This window comes from Sparus aurata, chromosome 4, assembly GCF_900880675.1.
Source record: "Sparus aurata chromosome 4, fSpaAur1.1, whole genome shotgun sequence".
Classification (NCBI taxonomy): Eukaryota; Metazoa; Chordata; class Actinopteri; order Spariformes; family Sparidae; genus Sparus; species Sparus aurata.
In genome coordinates, this window is record NC_044190.1 from 39,705,244 (window position 1) to 39,726,625 (window position 21,382).

At 44.3% G+C, this 21,382-nt stretch overlaps 1 protein-coding gene across 1 annotated transcript; it reads right to left on the minus strand.

Moving 5' to 3' along the window:
• Window positions 1-6: 6 nt before the first annotated feature.
• Window positions 7-19,262, minus strand: LOC115580512 (ankyrin repeat and BTB/POZ domain-containing protein 2-like). Its single transcript, XM_030414978.1, has 17 exons — window positions 17,838-19,262; window positions 9,246-9,395; window positions 8,434-8,641; window positions 8,156-8,308; window positions 6,652-6,817; window positions 6,410-6,499; window positions 5,963-6,064; window positions 5,772-5,868; window positions 5,217-5,352; window positions 4,804-5,036; window positions 4,453-4,631; window positions 4,258-4,363; window positions 4,080-4,182; window positions 2,831-2,903; window positions 2,681-2,749; window positions 1,269-1,382; window positions 7-938 (listed from the first exon to the last, which is right to left on the minus strand). Exons 1-17 carry the CDS (start codon window positions 18,718-18,720, stop codon window positions 708-710), a joined length of 3,093 nt encoding a protein of 1,030 aa, XP_030270838.1. The 5' UTR covers window positions 18,721-19,262; the 3' UTR covers window positions 7-707.
• Window positions 19,263-21,382: the final 2,120 nt, after the last annotated feature.

Here is a 21,382-nt window from a genome sequence, read left to right on the forward strand (position 1 = left end):
TGCGTGCACATTTTCTGACTGAGATGTTTATTCACAAAAATATGTTCAGAGTTGATGCAGCTGCAGAGGATTTACTTTACAGATCTTTTCTTTGCGTAGCGTTTAGTTGGTGCTTTTTCAAAAATCCTGTCCACACGCCCTTCATTTATCAGAATACATCCAGTCGACATGGAAACAATGACAAACTACATGATCAGAACGTCAAACTTTCTCCCCTGTGGCTTAGTTAAAGTTAAATCTTGACAGGTTAAACACGACGATACAACAAACACACATTTCAGTCAGAGCTTCAGTTTGGCTTCTGTTAAGTTTTAGAACAAGTGTCCTGAGGTAATGTTTGAGTTTTAAATACGAGAGACGTCCTGACAAAAACACATTGATAATCTATCACTGCTATAAGTAACACAACAAATAAAGAAATAATAAGCTGCTTAATTTGTTCAACCAAAAGTCAAAGAAACAGAAAACGTTTGAAAATGTTTCCTGTCGCTGTAAATCAAAGTGACAAACGACGACTCGGATCAGCTCTCCTGGATCAGAAACGTTTGCGTATGTCAGATTAATAAATAAGATGAAAAACTTGAACTTTAGTTTTATCTTCTCCTCTAATGTTCTCCCAAAGAAGACAAACGTAAGAAACAGTAAACGGCTGCTTTTCAGAAACCGTATGCACAACGGTCCGGGTCCTGGAGGCCACGTCAGTCTTTCTACTCTCGACAGGCCGAGTGGAGGCTGTAGAGTCTGTGGGTCAGCGCGGCCTCCAGGACCCTCAGGAGAACCGGTGCATCCTGGTCCTGGGCGTCCGGCTCCAGGCCGAGCAGCTCCTGGCCGACAGCTCCCAGCAGCAGGCGGTGGAAGTCGTCTCGGTCCAGCAGCAGATCCATGTTCTGCAGGAAGAACCCTTCACAGAACCTGCAGAGCTCAGATCCTCCGTGTCGCTGCAGATGAAAAACAGACGGGGTTTATCTTTACGAGTCTGAAGGGTCACTATAGTTATGTGACTGCTGTTTTCTGATCGTGACCATTAAATTAGAGAATTCAATCAAAACTGAGTCACGTAAAAATGTTTCGCTCTCACTCTAATAACCATGTTTGTCTTAAATAGGGTAAAATAATTATGAGAAGGTTTTAAACGTCGACATCGTGTCCTTTGTCTTCATCAGTTTGAGCTGAGTGAAGGTTGAGATGTTCACAGCGCTCTGCAGCAGCTGTGTGACAGTTACAGTCTCTCACTGTTCATCTCGTCATCACGTGTTCTGTTGTTGTACCTTTGCGGTCCGGTAGACGTCGACGGCGTTGTCCAGCGTCACGCTCTGAGACAGTTTCCTCTCGCAGCTCCTCTGCAGACCTCTGAGCTGGAAGAAAGACGCAACCGGCAGCAGCTGCACAAACACGACACGGTTAAAACAAACAAGTCTAAAGAAATCAGTTTACAGATTAAGATGACGACTCTCAGTAGTGACTGTGTGGCCTGATGTCAGATCCTCAGCTGATCATTGGTACTGAAACACTTTATATTCATGTGTCCTTAAATGATCACAGCGAGTCTGTGACGTTAGGTTTCCCTTTTACTGTCTGTTCATATTCTGAAATGTACAGAAGCCCTGAGGGGAAGTGAGAAAGTTTTCTTTTTTCTTGTGATCCAAAGAAAAACAACGGACTCTTCAGTTTTCCAGCTAAGAAACCAAGTGAAGACGTTTCCATGTGAGAAAGAAAAATTCACAAGATTTATTATTTTTTTCTTTCTGTGGTGACATTTCTTCACTTGGTTTCACAGATGTAAAAACAAGCAGTGTTTTTCCATCTCTGAAACAATGAAACAAATGTTTCACTCTTCAGTTTTCTTGATGTGTAACTGTGTGAAAAAAACACGATTTTTTTCTTCTTTCTTTGACTGAGAGAAAAAAAATGTTTTCTTTTATTTGAAATAAGTAAAATAATGAAAAAAAAAAAGATTTCACAAGATTCTTTTCTTTGAGAGAAACTGAGTGATTTTTTTTTCACTTGGTTCCAAACAGGAAGAAAAAATCCACTTAAAAAAAGAAAAAAAAGTCTTTTTTTTCAATGTGAAACAAAACATTTTTTCCCTCCTCACAGTTGTTGACTGAGTTGTAGTGATATTTTTTTACAAACTCTGAGATGGCTGAGGGATTTTCTTTCTTTCGGTGGGAAATAAAAAATTTCCGTGATTTTTTTTTATGTGTGTGGAAAGAAATGTCTTCAATGTTTTTTGTGTGAAACAAAGTAGAGAAAAAAACATTTTAAGGAAATTTGAGGAAGACAAACAAAATAAATCTTTTTAGAAGAATAAAATATTTTTCATATAAAATTCTTGAGAAGTTTTTGTTTTCGATGTTTGGAACCGAGTGAAGACCAAACCAAGTAAAAAAACATTTTTAGAAAATGGATCACCAGAAAAAAAAAGGAAAAAAAAATGTAATTTGACCCTCTGGGCTTCCGTAGACACACAAAAAAATGTCTGATTGGGTAAAAAAGAAAACATTTGAGAGAAATATTAAAATTCTTTGTGTTTTTTTATGCAGACAGTAACATCTGAGGATTGTGGAACATTTGACTTTATTCTTACAGAAACTTCAGTTTATTACTGAGAACGAGAGTTTCATTAATATCTGTGTGTCTGATGTAAACACTGAGCAGGTGAACAGGTGAGTGGTTTTACCTTCACGGCTTCAGAGTGTGACAGCGTCAGTCCTTCAGTTCCTCCACAGTACAGAGACTTCATCATGATCTGCAGACACACAGACCTCAGATCAGTCAGCTGATGAACCAAACGGTCACAGTACAGGACAGGAAGGTAAATGAAGCCTACCTGGAAGGTGCCGTAGGTCATGTGACTGATGTGGATGATGTCATCAGGAGAGTCGCAGAGCATCCATCGAAACCTGACGCATCAGAGCAGAGACTTTTATTTTGAAAATTAGAATAATGGTGACATTTTAATAATCTGTGTGTAATAACGTGTTAAAATACAGATTATTCTTCATAAAACATTTTTACATTTATAAAAACGTTTTGGTCTGAAATCTGGTTAAGCAAATATTCAGACAATGCAAAACAAAATAAAGAATGAAAAGATAATGATAATATAATTCAGTTAAAAGAGTCACATGACCAGCTGTAAATTTAGATGTTTTTATTTCCATTCTTTGTTCACATTTTAGTGCAACTTTGATGTCTTCAAATGTCTTTGACTCAAAGATATTAAGCTTAATGTCACAGAAAACATTCATGTTGAACAAGCCGACATCAGTTTTGACCTTTAAGGCCTCGTCCACACGGACGAAAACTTTTTTTCCTCCGTCTTCCTCGGCATCGTTTCAAGAATATTTGCGTCCACACAGATCCACTGAAAACGACCGAAAACGCTGTAGTTCATATTCCAGCCTATAGGTGGCGCTTGACATTCACCAAAAATGGAGAAGAGGGACGGAAACCAGAATCGTTTGTGTGGACCGTTAATGAGGTCGAACTGCTGCTGCGACTCACACTCAACTACAAGGAGAGTAAGTTGCAAGAAAGGCTCAATATCTTCTGCAGCACGAACACGAGCATGTAGTCCGCCATTATTGTTGTTGTTATGAGATGTCACGGGGTTCAGAGGTCAGAGGCAAGAGGTCGAGGGGCGGGGCGTTGGCATCATCGTTTTGGAAAGTATGCAGATTCACCGTCCACACGAGAACGGGAGGGCTGCGTTTTCAAAAAAGTACGTTTTCAGGATCCGTGTGGACGATCAGCCAAAACGATGCAAAACGTGTGTTTACACAAAAGAGCATTTCCGTTCGGACGGGCTCTAAATCAACAAATCTCAAATTGATTAATATTTAATTTAAGTGTTGACATGTAATTGCTCAATCGATTAATTTACTTATTTATTTTTACTTTTAGCTGATGTGTAAGAAAAGTTCTTTACAATAAAGTTTGACTAGTTTAAAAATAATGTAGAAAGTTTTAGTTTAGTGTTGCTGAGCTCGACTTTAGAGTGTGAATGACTCAGAAATGTAACGTGACGTGAACAACAGTCATGATTTACGTTAATGAAGTCAGAAAAGTGATCAGACCGTTCAGACGCCGACATCAGCAGCACCCGGTGAGCGAAGAACGGCCGCTCCTCCACCATGAACGTCACGTCTGACATCTCCTGGTTGTTCAGGAAGTGAACATCTGAGGACAGAGAGGAACATGTAACCCTGCAGGTGCTCACCTGGTGGACAGGTGTGATCAGGTGTGATCAGGTACCTAGCTGTGTGGACAGAGTCACGTCCACCGGCGGGACGGGAGGAACCGGAGAGCAGCCGTAACACTGAGCGAACACGGACGCCAGCCGCTTCGTTATCACGTAGTCCTGCAGAGGAGGAGCAGCAGGAGGTTCAGACTGGAGGAACATCGTGGTTACAACTTCAACACGGACAGAACCGGATGTTTCAGCTGTACCTTACTCGTCTCCAGCATGCTGAACATGAGCGGTACTCCTGTGGAGAGCAGCTCGGGGCTGTAGTCCTCCGTCCTGATGGAGCTGAACTCTGAGAGCAGCGAGACGACCACTCTGTCTCTGCACAGCTGCTGGGCTCTGTGGAGACACTGCAGCCAGATGTGCAGCCTCCAGGGAACACCTGGACACAGCAGGAGGAACACACGGTTACCATACCGACCAGAACCAGAACGTTCTGCTGCTTTCCTCATCAGTGACTTTCAGAGCCGCTCAGCAGCTCTGACTGAACATGTTCTGGTACCTTTACATTTCAGATTAAAAGCACAAAAACATGTAATGACGTCAGGACTCACCCATCTCTCTGAGCTCCATGGTGACGTCCAGGTATCCGTGCTCGGCGCTGTAGTATGCCGCCTGCTGCAGGGCTTTCATCCGGGCCTTACACAGTCTGGGGACGGGGCTGGAGGAGTGATCGCCTTCATCCTCCTCCTCCTGCTCCTCCACTCCTTCAGCCAGGATCTCCTCCAGAGACAGGATGTCCTCCTTCCTGTGCTGGTGCTGCAGCAGCAGCCTCCTCAGGACGTTCCTGCAGAGGAACAGAGGACAGCTGATGATCTGACGGTTCCTCCTCGTGTATTATCGAGACTCACACATAAAGGAAAGTCAGATCCTGATGACCATTTTTGGGAATTCTCTGCAAAATCTGTTGTCTTTTCTCTCAGGAGATCTTTACTTTCACAGTAACTCTGGTGTCTGAGGAGCTCACCTGTGTCCGTGTGCAGCCGCGTAGCTGAAGCAGTTCATGTCCTCGTACAGCGGCGACGCCAGTGAGTTCCCATGATGCACTCTGAGCAGAGGGTCGGCGCCGTGCGTGAGCAGCAAGCTCACCATCTCATAGTCACCTAACAGAGAGAGACGTCATCTGTACCTGAACATGTGCTGAACCCACCTGTTCATCTGTTCATGCAAATTCATCTTGAATGTTGTCCTGCGTGTAAATATAATATTACAAATATATAACACGTTAAATCATCGCCAAACTCAAGAGTTGTGATCATTCACGAGTTACACAAGAGTTTTGTTGTTTTGTTCACAGACAGTAACAGTAAGACAGAGATGAGGAGGAGATTACTGTTCTCTTGGGATTACTCAGCTGTGTGGGAATATTTAGTTTTGTAGAAAAGACAGATCAGCCGACAAACAGGAAGTTTCACTCAGCAGTCTGCTGAAATCACTAGAGCAATATTAGCTCCTCTATCATCATCATCATCATCAGCTGACTCTATATGTGATGAAGCTGCTGCCTTCACTGACAGGATACCTGCAGCAGCAGCGAGCTGTAGCGGCGTCTCAGCGGAGCTCTCCTGACCGTCCAGCAGAGCTCCACCCTCCACATCTGCTCCGGCCTCCAGCAGCAGCTGTCAGGACGACGAGACGACGTTGTTAGAGACACGTTCACAACAGAGCTGCTTCCTTCAAGTCTGATCTCTATAAACTGATCTGTGTTCTCACCTGAGCCACTGGCAGGTGACTGTGCAGCACAGCGAACGTCAGAGCAGCCCAGCGCCGACTGCCGGGGTGAACCGACGGGTGTCTGACGGAGCAGCCGGGGACCTGAACACACCACATACAGTGATTTATTAAGGGAGTCTGGTAAAGTTCTCACTGGGAGACACACAAACAAACAACTTCATGTTTTGATTTAATGCTGAACTTACAAGAAGGATCCAATGATTTAGAATGTGTTGTAGCTGTTTCACAGAGTTTGTTAAAAGTCTCTCCTCATGAAACAACTCGTAAAATCACCAGATTTGTTAATGGAGTCTGGTGATGTTGTGGAAACAGACGGTGTGTTCACAGACATCTGCTGCTGACACCAGGAGGTTAACAGAGACCCAGCATGTCATTTACATCACAGCGAAGCACCTGGAAAGGATAGAGGACGTCAGGTGAGTTTACCTGCAGGTCCAGGTGAGCTCCGGCCTCGATGAGCATCTGAACCAGAGCTTCATCTCCTGCTGCAGCAGCGTACATCAGAGGAGTCATTCCCTGCAGGAACACACACATCCAGAGAAAACTGTACAAGTGTTTCTGTTTATGACACTTTCCCTCCGACCAATCACAGCCTTTGATTGGTGATAGAGAAGCAGAACATAAAATAAAAACATATTAATCATGCTCGATGTTACGCGTGCTCTCACCTGGTCGTCCATGGTGTTCACCCCCTCAGCTCCCAGAAGCCGTGTGGCCTGATGGACCAGGTCGGCTCGGCCACACGAGAGCATCCTGAAGCCCAGATCCAGCTGGAACTTGGCCGAAGCAGCTTCAGCATCCAAACACTTAAAGGACTGGAAGCAGCACTCGGACCTGCAGGACACAGACGGACACATCACCACGGTTCTACATCATCAGCTGATCAGCAGTGACTTTATGGTCCAGTGCAGCCTCTTGTGGTCAAAATGAGAATTACAAAAGCAAACTTTTTTTTTTCCTCATGAACATTTTTTTTCACTTATTTCCTCCCACAGAAAAAAGGTATTTTTTTCACGACAGAAATGTTTTTTTCTCTCTCTCATGTGGAAATCGGATCGGATACAAAAAAAGTCTTATAAATTATTTTTTATAGTTTTTTTTTTGTGGAACAGAGTGAAAAAGTTTTAACTTGGTTCCACAAAAGAAAATGCTCATGATTTCTTTTTTTTTTCTTTTTTTTTCATTTTTTCCAGAAACAGGAAAAAAAAAAGGATTTCACTCGGTTCAACACAGGAGAAAAAAATACTTCTGAAGAAATTCTTATCTTTATTTTTTTTTTCTCTGTGGGGAAAAGGAATTATTTTCACTCGGTTCAACAAATGGAACCAAGTTTCTACATGTAAAATAAAAAGTGTTTTCTTTTTTCCAGTTCCTGGCAGAGAAACAACAATAGTTTTTGTCCATGTTTGGTACCAAGTGGGAAAAAATGTTTCTCCACAGAAAAATAAATTCATGAGAATTTATTTTTGTCTGTCACGAAAAATAGATTTCCCTCGGCTCAACAAATGGAGGAAAGAAAAGGTTTTCTCTAAATTTCATGAGAAAATTTAATTGGAACCAAGTAATATCTTTTTTTTTTCCTTTTACACGCCCAAAAAGAGAAACAAATTTGTTTTATTTTCCATGTGGAATCGAGTGAAAAAAAACATTTCTCCCCAAGAAAAAATAATTTCATGATAATTTTGGTGTGTTTTCAAAAAATAAATAAATCAAAAATGATTCAACAAAAATAAATAAATTCTATGTGTGTAACTGAGTGACATCGTTTTGTTGTCCATCCGTGGAACCAGGTGGGAAAAAAAAGAGAAAATTATTCTCGTGTTTTTTTTCATGTGTGGAAAAATGTATCTAAAAAAGTTTTTTTTGTGTGTAGAACCAACTGAAATCTTTTTTTTCCGTTTATGGAACCAAGTGAAAAAAGTTGTTTTCAGAAAAATATCATAATAAAAGAGATTTTTTTGTGTGTGCAACCAAATTAAAACTTAAAAAAAAAAGAAAGAACTCTCATGATTTTGTTCCCTTATGTCAAACTGAGTGAAAAAATGTGTTTTCAAAATATAAAAAAAAAAAATGTATTTTTCGTGTTAAATGTCCTGCCGACTGGTTCAACACAAATCACGTCCTGGTAGTAAAATAGAAAATACAGGTACGTGTGTGCTGATTGGCTCTTACTTCAGCTGTCGGGGCTCACAGTCCAATCCTGGGAGGAGCTGCCTGGCCGTCTGTCTGACATCATCACTGTCCACCAATAAGCTGTGGCGATGTTCAGCGTGCACCACGGCGACTCGGATCCACTCCATGAGAGGAGGGAGGAGCAGGAACGGCCTGGAGGAGGAAATGACATTTTTTATTTGACTTGTTCTTGACTAGTCTTTTATCCAAAATATGCTCACAGTTGGATAAAATCATAATAAATTACATAAAATACTCTTACGGACACACACACACACCTCTCTCTGTTCAGCGCCATGGTCGGAGGCTCCAGGTTTGGATTTTCCATGGACTCCATCTGTGGGCTGGACAGGAAGTAGTAGAGCGTTCTGAGGGCGTCCGGGGCCCAGGATACTGCCGTCTGATTGGCTGAACGGGCGGGGCTGATGGAGGGGCTGGAGCTGCGCAGACGCTGCATGTGGTGCATCGCTCGAGACACCAGATCACCTGCAGGGAGACGAGCAGCATCACCTGGATGTCATCGTGGACTGAATCATACTGTTGTCATTAAAGGTGTAATTCATAAAATATGACAAGAGTTCAGAGATAGATCTAAAAACATAGAGGGAAGCAAGTTCTATATCTTCGATATGTTCAGTCGCTCCCAGCTCACAGATGTCCTGAGATGTAAAGACACGAACACAAAATCTCTTTTCATTAAACAACAATAATCTAAATGTAACTGTGAGGGAGAAAAGTACAAACAACGTCGTGACCGCGGTGTGTTTAAGTGCTTCCTGGTCACATGAACTTGTCAGCAGACGTCTGTAAATCAGCCTGAACAGCGACGCTACACACCTCTTTTATTTTCTCTCCATAACGAGCGTTCAGATAATGAGCTACGGTGGCCTGCGAGGTGTGAAGGTGCCCTTTGTTTCCTGGATACAAGCCTCATGTTGTTACGTAACGAGGGGGAGCTGACAGCGTCTAACGACCCGTCCCAGGAGCCCGACGCCGGTCACAGTTTAAACAAACACACACACACACACACAAAACACACAAAACACAGGAGTCGTCTGTGACACACACACTGTGACACACACACACTTACTGAGCTCGGCGATGCTGCCCACACAGGTAGCCAGCAGAGCCTGCTCCAGGGTCCGCAGCTCCAGCTGGATGTAGGCGTCCTCCCTGCTCTCCACAGAGTCCTCGGGAACCTTCGTGTACGGGCTGACATGGGCCGGCAGCGACAGCTCACCTACACACACACACAGACACACACACAGACACACACAGATGAGCTCTTTGTGTTGAAGGGTTTTGCCGACTCTGATCTTCTTCACAATGAAGCAGCTTCAGTGAGGACAAAGAAACTGAAGCCTCCTGCAGCAGAAACACATCCAGCTCAACCAGTCACGTGATTATGTGGGAAGAAACACCATCACCATCATCATCACCATCATCATCATCATCACCATCATCATCATCATCACCACCATCATCACCATCACCATCATCATCACCATCATCATCACCTCAGTGGAGAACCACCGACGCAGCTTTGTATCTCTGCCGTCTCTTTTCTTTGTCAGCTTGATAAAACTTTCCTTGAACATTTTTCTTAATCGCCAAATTAAAGAACATTTCTGTTCTTTGAAATGATACAAAAGATGTACTGAGCACTTTAAAGACACAGGTATGATGACAGGATAATTATGTGACTTTGTGTGCAGGAAGAATATTTCAGACAGGGTCTTAAAATTGATCCAGTTTCTCAAAGACTGTTGGACACATTTTTCCCTCTTCACGGTCTCCAGAGGACGATCCAGACTCTGTTAGTGAGCTTCTTTCTGCACTCTGAGTCCCGTCATCACCTCTTCTCTCCATTCTGATTGAAAGTCAGGGTGAGGCTTTGTAATCCAAAAGATTCAGTCGGGGTGCACGCTAACACTTTCAGCTCAGCAGCTACAGTGAAGATTTCATCTTAAAGGACGTAAATATCGTCTTTTCAAATCAGCTTGTTTGTTTGAAGTTTCAGCTTCATGGAGACAGTTGATGTTGTGATTTCTGTCTTCATCTCGGTTCAAACAGAAGAAGAGAAAACTAATACAACTTCGAACAAAGTGACATCCTTCCACCTTCACTGGCAGAACAAAAAGCTTCACAATAAGTCCATTAATATAAAGGACAACATTCTTCTTCCAACCTCCTCGTACACAAACCGGCTGCAGTTTGCTGTGGAGGACCTGGACCGGCCTCCGCCTCACTCCTGGTGTTTAACACAGGACCGACTGCTGATTGAACAGATTCATCACTCTGACCTGGAAAACACACCTCGGCTCTCTGAAAGTGGCGTTTTGTGTGGAAGAAAGAGGCGAGTGTGGCAGATAATTGGTGCAGATTGAGCCGCTGTGTTTACAGACAGAGCGAACAAGCATCTATTCATGGAACACAACAGGAGACCAGTCTGCAGCCCACAACACAAATCAGCCTTCTAATCCTTACCTGTGTCCTGACCCCCAACACACACACACACACACACACACACACACACACACACACACACACCTCAGCTAACACTGCCCTGTTCACATCCAGAATCAGAGTGATTAAGTCATTTCCTTCAACTCTCTCCTCGTGTGTACGTGTGGCTGAATAAAAACAGAACAACCCCCGAGTCTGCAACCTCATCCTCAGAGTGTGTGTGTGTGTGTGTGTGTGTGTGTGTGTGTGTGTGTGTGTGTGTGTGTGTGTGTGTCCCAAATGAAAACAGAGGCTCAGTCACCGGGCCTGAAAACAACAGCTCTTTTCTGCTGCGTGGTATAAAGCTGCAAGTGTTCGGTTCGGACAACAGAACCACAGAGAGCAAAGGTGTGTGTGTGTGTGTGTGTGTGTGTGTGTGTGTGTGTGTGTGTGTGTGTGTGTGTGTGTGTGTGTGTTGGAGGTCAGGAGAGCAAACAGAGTTCTGATCGAGATCTAAACCGACATCTTGTTCGTAAACGCAGCAGCAGAGCTCAGCTTAGTTTCTCGTCTCGTCTCGGAGTAAAAAAAACGCTGCTGATTCATGAAAGTGTTCCAGTTTCCAATGAGAGATATTCTCCAGTGAACAGAACCGATGTTCTGTTGGATTGTTTCCCTAAGCTCTCACCTCAGGCTCATCCAGAGGAAGAAGTGACCGACTTTACTACCTCAAATGAAGTCCATCTTAAGGTCTGAGCACCAGATCGGCTTAATAAGACACGATCACAAAATCAGGTCCAAGATCACAGCTGAGCAGTGTTCAGTCAACTTCAGGCACTTCTCCACCAAAATCGATCCGTGTAATCACGTATCGACCCAACTTCCCCTTCCTGAAGCCCGTCTGTGACTTTTATCTGAAGCGTTACGTTGTGTTTACATCGTAAAGATCTGTAACAGAAGAGAGAACAACAGACAGCATCCTTCCTGGATTTACGCGTCCAGGTCTTGTGTTTAGATGAAAGCCGAGTCGAGGTGATTGAAACTCGTATCAACTGCAGAATCAATTGACCCGGATGTAACTGCAGAGTTTACACATTCCCACTGCACACAAAAGCCGATCTCAGCAGGTTAAATGGGACTTTTGACCAGTGGAAAAGTATTACAGAGGTAAAAAGTTGAGGTTATTTGCTCCTCACAGCTGCTGAGTCGACAGAAAATCCTGCAGACAGGACGGATCTATCACAACACTGACGGGTCAGAACCAACATCTAAACCCTCCTCCAGCAGACGTGTTTTCAGACCGACTGGAGGGAAACGAAGAAGCCATTCAGTCTGATCAGGACATGACAAGAAAAACACTCACGCAGGATTCAAAAAGCTCAACAATCACAGACAACGACGGGATCTGAACCTCAACATTTCTTTTCTGCACTTCCAGTCGCGCTGACGTGAACAAACTCTTCATCCAGCTCTCAGTCATGTCAGACACGCAGGCAGAATTGGCGGGAAGACTTTGTTTTAGTAGCGTAATCTGGTTAAAACCTGCGGGCGCTGCGTCTGGAGCCGGCGTGGACACAAGGCTTTACAGAGGTCAGCGGAGACGAGGGGCCGCGACCAGCAGAGCAGAGCCAATCACGTCTCATTAAAACATCCACAGGCCTCCTGAGAGACACACCGCCATGTCTGCTGTTTAATTACAGAGGCGTGTAAAGTCATCAACCTCTAATTAATCATTTAACGAGAGCCGCTTCATCATCGAACGCTCGCTCGGTCGGTCGGTTCTGTCCCTTCATCTCTGGGTGGATCAGCTGGAGGAAACACTGCAGCCGGGCCTGAAAAGCTCCTGATCTGCTTTATAGTTTAACACACAGACCACATGGAGATGACATTATGTGAGGTTTGGATTTCTCTCTGCTCCGACTCTGTAATCGGACTCGGTATCAGACACTTTGTCCAGCTGCTTCTCTTCACTTCCTCCTCGAGCAGACACTGTGGATGTGAGCGCTGGTTATCTACAGTCAGCAGCATCGACCTGTTTTAAACCTCACAAACTCTTTACTCCTTATTTTTTTTCCCAAGGTGTTAGAACTGTTCTGGCCTCCAACAAACAAGTTATTAGATGTGCGATGACAGAAAATCTCACATTACAATAACCACCTCAGAACCTTTATTATAACTCTAACCCTGACAGACATGAGAGACGAGATGTTTTTAATGCTACGAAAGCAGCAGAATTCACCACCGTGGAGAAGCAAATGTTTTATCTTCCTATAATATATCTGGACATTTATGTTTATATTGAGACAACCAGAGGAAGCTGTGAGCTGAGAATCAGGATGGACTGTTAGAACTGATGTAACTCTTGAATTAGCAACAAAAGAAGAATCACGATTAAATTCTGGGGGAAAAAAATAAGAAATAATCACGTTGACTCCTCAAAAGTTCCCAAACTGGTCCAATCAATCACTCCATCAACAGAAATGTAACCTACATACATCCTGATGACTGAGCTAACGTTTTCCGCAAACTGCTGATACAACCGAGTTTAAATGCATCAGAGGTGACACGTCCTATAAAAACGCATCATATCCACATTTGTAATCGTGACACTGATGGATATTTTTGCGGGAACCTCTGGACAATTTCCATCTCAGTTCAGCAGCAACGACAAGTTTTTAGAGGCAAAACACGATCGTTTCCTCACCGACCGTGAACACAACACTATCACAGACAAAAGAAAGAAATTTATAGTTGGAACATATCGACAGTCTGCAGAAATCGTGAACATTTACTCTGGGACAGTTGATGTTTCAGCTTTTTCAGACACTTCAATTCTCATTTTTATGTCACTGTAACTTTCACATCTGGAGGTTTTGAACTGTTCGCTGGAAACAAACAACCTAACAATGAGTTCACTGTTCAGACTGTTTAACATGTTAAAGTCATCAAATGTTTCCTTTCTTTCCGACGCCTGATGGGACGCAGGGACGATGTAAATCTGCTCACTGTGGTGATCTCTGGATGATGATGATGTTACAAGCTGTGCTGCTGGATCCTCTCAGCAGGATCTCTCTCACATTTCACTGCTGGGATTTACTTTTATCATCTCAACTGTTCGTCGTGGAACAATATCTGTCGTGTCTCTGTGCCTGTGTGTTGTGTTGTGTTGTGTTGTGTTGTGTTGTGTTGTGCCTCTCCAGCAGCTGTTTGTGTAGCCGAGCAGACGACGGTGGACCTCGCGGCTCGCAGTCTGAGCTGGAATCAGAGCTCCTTTGTGTCGTTGCTGTGGGTCAGAGGCTAACAACACTCACTCACTTACTTTACCCGCTTCTTCCTGTTCACTCTCATGGGAAACGGGTTAGGAGCTCATATCCCAGCATGCAGCGGGGCAGGAGGCAGAGGAACACGGTGCCTTTCAGGAGGAGGGGCGTCATGTTTAGTTCTTATTCATGTCCCTTTTGACACTTATATGTATTCTGGTTTTTAGAGACACACACACTCAGAAGTGTCTCCTAATAAATTACAAACTGAAGTGAGCACTGATGACAACACAACACGTCTCCTGCTTGTACTTCAGTAACTATCACTGGCTGACGGCTCGGCCTGTAAGAGGCAGTAAACTCGCTGTCTACCAGAGAGACGACCTCTCTGTACTGGACACGACACTGAGCTCACACACACACACACACACACACACACACACACACACACACACACACGCACACACACACACACTCACACACACACACACACACACACACACTATCGCAGCATCTGACCGCAGACGATTATCAGAGAAGATTTTCTGCTTCCGGATCCGTTTTTATGCAAACTGCCTGTTTCCTGTCTGAGGGGGTTTTCCCGTCACACTGCCGGTAAACTTCTTCTTCTCCTGCTGCTAATTATCTTTATTATCATCTCAACGAACCTCTGAGCAATTTAACTGTGATACCACCCAGCTTTAAAGGAGCAGTTCACCCAAAACTGTAAACTCAACCTCCTGATGATATAAAGTCCTCCTCTCCTCCTCCTGATGATATAAAGTCCTCCTCTCCTTCTGATGATATAAAGTCCTCCTCTCCTCCTCCTGATGATATAAAGTCCTCCTCTCCTCCTCCTGATGATATAAAGTCCTCCTCTCCTCCTCCTGATGATATAAAGTCCTCCTCTCCTCCTCCTGATGATATAAAGTCCTCCTCACCTCCTCCTGATGATATAAAGTCCTCCTCTCCTCCTGATGATATAAAGTCCTCCTCTCCTCCTGATGATATAAAGTCCTCCTCTCCTCCTCCTGATGATATAAAGTCCTCCTCACCTCCTCCTGATGATATAAAGTCCTCCTCTCCTCCTCCTGATGATATAAAGTCCTCCTCTCCTCCTCCTGATGATATAAAGTCCTCCTCTCCTCCTCCTGATGATATAAAGTCCTCCTCTCCTCTTCCTGATGATATAAAGTCCTCCTCTCCTCCTGAGGATATAAAGTCCTCCTCTCCTCCTCCTGATGATATAAAGTCCTCCTCTCCTCCTCCTGATGATATAAAGTCCTCCTCTCCTCTTCCTGATGATATAAAGTCCTCCTCTCCTCCTCCTGATGATATAAAGTCCTCCTCTCCTCCTGATGATATAAAGTCCTCCTCTCCTCCTCCTGATGATATAAAGTCCTCCTCTCCTCCTGATGATATAAAGTCCTCCTCTCCTCCTCCTGATGATATAAAGTCCTCCTCTCCTCCTCCTGATGATATAAAGTCCTCCTCTCCTCCTGATGATATAAAGTCCTCCTCTCCTCCTGATGATATAAAGTCCTCCTCTCCTCCTCCTGATGATATAAAGTCCTCCTCTCCTCTTCCTGATGATATAAAGTCCTCCTCTCCTCCTGATGATATAAGTCCTCCTCTCCTCCTCCTGATGATATAAAGTCCTCCTCTCCTCCTGATGATATAAAGTCCTCCTCTCCTCCTCCTGATGATATAAAGTCCTCCTCTCCTCCTGATGATATAAAGTCCTCCTCTCCTCCTCCTGATGATATAAAGTCCTCCTCTCCTCCTCCTGATGATATAAAGTCCTCCTCTCCTCCTGATGATATAAAGTCCTCCTCTCCTCCTGATATAAAAGTCCTCTCTCCTCCTCCTGATGATATAAAGTCCTCCTCTCCTCCTCCTGATGATATAAAGTCCTCCTCTCCTCCTGATGATATAAAGTCCTCCTCTCCTCCTCCTGATGATATAAAGTCCTCCTCTCCTCCTCCTGATGATATAAAGTCCTCCTCTCCTCCTCCTGATGATATAAAGTCCTCCTCTCCTCCTGATGATATAAAGTCCTCCTCTCCTCCTGATGATATAAAGTCCTCCTCTCCTCCTGAGGATATAAAGTCCTCCTCTCCTCCTGATGATATAAAGTCCTCCTCTCCTCCTCCTGATGATATAAAGTCCTCCTCTCCTCCTGATGATATAAAGTCCTCCTCTCCTCCTGATGATATAAAGTCCTCCTCTCCTCCTGATGATATAAAGTCCTCCTCTCCTCCTCCTGATGATATAAAGTCCTCCTCTCCTCCTGAGGATATAAAGTCCTCCTCTCCTCCTCCTGATGATATAAAGTCTTCCTCTCCTCCTCCTCCTCCTGATGATATAAAGTCTCTCTCCTCCTCCTGATGATATAAAGTCCTCCTCTCCTCCTGATGATATAAAGTCCTCCTCTCCTCCTCCTGATGATATAAAGTCCTCCTCTCCTCCTCGTGATATAAAGTCCTCCTCTCCTCCCTGAGGATATAAGTCCTCCTCTCCTCCTCCTGAGGATATAAAGTCCTCCTCTCCTCCTCCTGATGATATAAAGTCCTCCTCTCCTCTTCCTGATGATATAAAGTCCTCCTCTCCTCCTGATGATATAAAGTCCTCCTCTCCTCCTCCTGATGATATAAAGTCCTCCTCTCCTCCTCCTGATGATATAAAGTCCTCCTCTCCTCCTCCTGATGATATAAAGTCCTCCTCTCCTCCTCCTGATGATATAAAGTCCTCCTCTCCTCCTCCTGATGATATAAGTCCTCCTCTCCTCCTCCTGATGATATAAAGTCCTCCTCTCCTCCTGATGATATAAAGTCCTCCTCTCCTCCTCCTGATGATATAAAGTCCTCCTCTCCTCCTCCTGATGATATAAAGTCCTCCTCTCCTCCTCCTGATGATATAAAGTCCTCCTCTCCTCCTCCTGATAATATAAAGTCCTCCTCTCCTCCTCCTGATGATATAAAGTCCTCCTCTCCTCCTCCTGATGATATAAAGTCCTCCTCTCCTCCTCCTGATGATATAAAGTCCTCCTCTCCTCCTCCTGATGATATAAAGTCCTCCTCTCCTCCTCCTGATGATATAAAGTCCTCCTCTCCTCCTCCTGATGATATAAAGTCAGGTGAAGTGTCGTGGTCCACAGAACATTTCTGGAGACTTGATTTAAACATCAGATGTCTCCATCAGCTCGTCTGCTGTGATCACAGTCTGCAGCACAGATACACTAACTGATCTGAGATCAGATTTACTCCTTGTTAAGATGAGATAAAAACATGTGGCTGCAGATTCAGAAGCTCGACTTCACGTCCAGTGTGCAAATAATGTCTTTACAAATCAGTTTGCGATCTCTGAGCTGTTTCAACATTGTTTAAGTGCAAGTTTGTAAAGTTGTTCTGCTGCACAGCAAGAAGCAGCGAGCAGGAACAAGATCAGCTCACATGTGAAAACACACACGTGTATTCAAAACACACGTGTTGTTTTGGGTGATGGACCGTGATTGTTTTCATTGGTGAACATGTGACACACACACACACACACACACACACACACACACACACACACACACCTCCTGTGTGAAGATGAATCTGAAATCCAACTTTAAAATCATAAAAAAAAGTGGTTGAATGTTTTTTATCTGCATTTTGTTAGGAGACATTTCAGTTAAAGTTGTTTAATCGTTTCTGTTTCTTCTAAAATGTTGGAGAATTTAACAAAATATCATAAAATTAAGAAATCAAACCTTTGCAGTTTCCCAGAATCTGAAGACAAAATCTGAGAAACATTTAAAAACAAAATGATGTTCAGATTAAAATGAGTTCAACTCCACATGAAGCTGGAAACACTGAGGTGTGCTTCATAAATGACTTCATGATCGATTATCATTCTGTCAGTTTAACAAGCAGCTGTATGTAGCAAAGGTATTTAATTATATAAAGTAATAAGAAGTCGTGAGTCCCTGAACTCACCATTCGCGTTCCTGCCACTCATCAGGTGCTCGTACACCTGCATCAGTCCCCACAGCTCCGCGTCGCTGTTGACGGCTCCGTCCAGCAGCTCCGCGGTCACCGGGCAGCAGCTGAGCCCGCCGCCGCGCTCCTGCTCCTCCATCCCGGCCAGCCGCGCCGCCTGCAGCGCCCGTCCGGTCACCTCCTCCATCAAACTCTCCACGCAGGCTGCCAGGCAGACGGCAGCGTACTCATGCACGCGCACCGACACGCGTGTTTCCACCATCCACCTGAAGAAGCGGCCCACGCACAGAGTCAGCCCGCAGCGCGCGGACTTGCTCCGCTGGCGCGCAGTGTCCCCGGAGCTCATGCAGTGCAGGGACACGGCCCTCACCGCGGAGGAGACGCACCTGTCGGCCAGACCCCAGCTCAGCACGAGCCTCACCGCGCTTTGCACCTCCAGGCGCGTGCACCGCCTGTGGAGCTCGCTCAGCCGCTGCGCCTCCCGGGAGATCCGCACCAGCGCCCTCCGGAGCAGAGCGGACAGCCGGCGGACAGCCTCCCCGGTGAACGACGCGTCCGAGCCGGCCACACGACGCACGACTTCCCGCAGCTCCTGCTCGCTCCAGGGGTACTCCTCCAGCTCGGGCAGGCAGGGGCACCTGGACAGGGTCTCCGCCGCGTCCTCCGGCAGCGTGCTCACCGTGTCCCAGCTGCCGTTCCTGCTGTACAGAGAGCCGGCCTGCTGCCACCAGCTGCCCCGGGGAGGAGTGCTCGTGTGCGGCACAGACTGCCTCGACCTGCCGGAGGAGGACAGGCTGAGGGACGGGCAGGGGTCCCCGGCCACATAGCCCGAGTCCAGGCTGAGGTCCTCCAGGGTTTTCACCAGGACACTGGCGGACATGATGAGGAGGCTTCTCCGCTCTGGTCTCTTTACGCGCAGTGAAGAACAGATGGAAAGTTTCCCATTCAGTGAAACTTTCAGTCTCAGTTCGAAGATAATCTCAAAGTTTAACTTCCTGTCAGAAAGCTGCACGAGACTGACCTGCTGGGACACCAGTCACCAAAATAAGAGCAGGATGACGCGCGCTTTACGCACGCGGACCAATCAGATCCAGAGTCCGGCCAAAACTCAGGTGGAGTTCTCACCGCCCCGCAGCGCCGCCCGGTGGCCATAAGAGGAATCACATTAAATTGAAAAAACTTTGAGCTTTATTCTCCAGTGAGACTTGGAGGGTGTTTATATATTTCTGTTTCTGCTAAAGGCATTCACACTATTGTTTTTCTGGAATTTATTATTATTCTTCCGTATGTTTTTCGGCTCGCTTCCTCTCCTACAAATTTACAGAAACCATTCAACCATCAAAATGTTCCGCTTTTTAAGGACATGACTGCTTGTTTTTTTCTCTTTTCTATCTTTTATACTTTTGGAAATATTCAGCTTTTTCTGCAATTTTTTTCCCATTCATCCTTATGGGGAGTTTTTCAAATTTCATTCTGCTACTGCTTCGGCGTACATTCAGCTATAGAAACCATTCAACCATCAAAATGTTCAGCTTTTTAAGCTCTTTCAGCCTTGTACTTTTCAGCTTTTTAACCTTTCAACTTTTTCAGAAATTCAGCTTTTTCAAAAGAAAAATAACATTGAAGTAAATGGGAAAATCTTCAAAACTCATCGACTTTCAAACCTCTTCTTGTCCCTCATGCCCTGAGCTAGAGACACCATTCAAACTTTAAACGAGTCAAAAGACCTTGAACTATTGGACCTGTATTCAGTTTCTTTTACGGTTTTGAAAATGTTGCAGTTTTAGTTTTGAGGATTTTTAGCTCCTCTTCTGATTTTATAATGGGTGTGTATTGCGTCAGCTAGAGTGCGTGACATCATCGCTAGAGTGGAGAGCAGCTGGAAAAAGTGGAGAAAAAATTCTCTTCAGCAAATCAAAATAAATTTTGATCCCACATCTTTTACTTCACATAGACAACATATGGATATAAATGTAGGGAATCTTGTTGGGTTTCAGTTGATGGTCTTATTTCAGATGTAGGACTTACAGTTTTGGATTTAGAAGCCCGAGAGCGACAAGAAGTCCAGCGGCTGCCCCATAAGCCGCAATGTTAATTTGAGCCTACATTTCTGGAGGAGCAGACGGTACCTGATTGGTCTCTCGCTTTTCTGCCCTAATTTCTCACTCGACAGAAATAAAAATGACATGAGCGCGTTCAGCCATGTCTCCTCTCATTCACCATATAGATATTTGGGTGATAACCATCACAGTTTTTTTTTTAATCGCAGGAGTTTGGGAGGCGTTTTCCCAATCATTCTTATGGGGACATTTTCATCTTTTGCTCTGCTACTTCTCCAGCGTGTGCAGCCAGAGAAACTTTTCACCTTTTTAAGCTCTTTCAGCCTTTTCTGCCTTTTCATCTTTTTCAAATATTCATCTTTCTGCCTTTATAGCTTTTTCATACGGTCAGCTTCATGATCAGCTTTAAAATATTCACATTTTTAAGCTCTTATAGCGTATAACCTTTCAGCTTTACTGCCTTTTCAGCTTTTGAAAAATTCAGCTTTTTCTGCAAATTCTTATAGTTTTATGCATTTTCCAGTACATTCAGCAGATTTCCGAAATCACTTCAGCATTTAGCATTCACACTGTATTTTCGCAGGAAATGCAATTTTTCTAGTTTTGTTTGATTTACACTATACTGTATATTGTAACATGTTTAATAGTATGTGACAATAAAAGTTTGATTTTATTTGAGCATTTTATTTTAATTTAACCGAAAAATTTGAATCTTGATTTCATGAGACATTTGTTTCAAATCCAGTGACGTCACTTCCACCTGGTTTCACTCAGTGTCAGTGGGTCACATGACCTGGAAGCTAATGACAGAAATGACTGAATAAAAATGTCGGACACGTTTTTCATACCAGTCTGGTCACCACGAACATTTTTGAAGTTAATTTCCGCATTACTTACAGGCTATATATATATTACTGCTATACATTTTCACAAAACATGTAATATCATGTTCATAGAACCTGTTTATTACGTTTCAACATTTGTAAACGTGACACCACTGGATATTTTAAGGAGAAGACCAGACGTGGATATATTTGAGGGGCAGTCGAGCAAACAGCAGCCGGTTTGTGAGGACATAAGTGTTTTAATCGACACCTCCAGACGTCTATAACAGTTGCTGTATCTCAGTTCAGGTCTGCATCCTTCAGAGGAGCATTTGAAGGCCAATTACGTCACAACGCCGCTGGAAGTCTGTCCCAGTCTGAAGGCTCCTCCAGATGCTCCTTCTTTTCCCTGATTTTGGAGGATGCACCACTACAATCCTTCGTGGCCTCACATATCCCAAGATTCTTTGTGCACCCGAAAAAGAAGAAAGAAAGAGAGAAAATGGCGACATCGCGTGGCGTAGATCGTCACTTTCGCGGGCCTGGGCGGCAGAAATGGTGACGTAAGGGTAAAACATCTGGTGACGCAACCAGGAAATGCTCCAAAGGTTAAACCGTCACATTTAACAACGACTGACGAGGTTAACAAGGTCTCTCT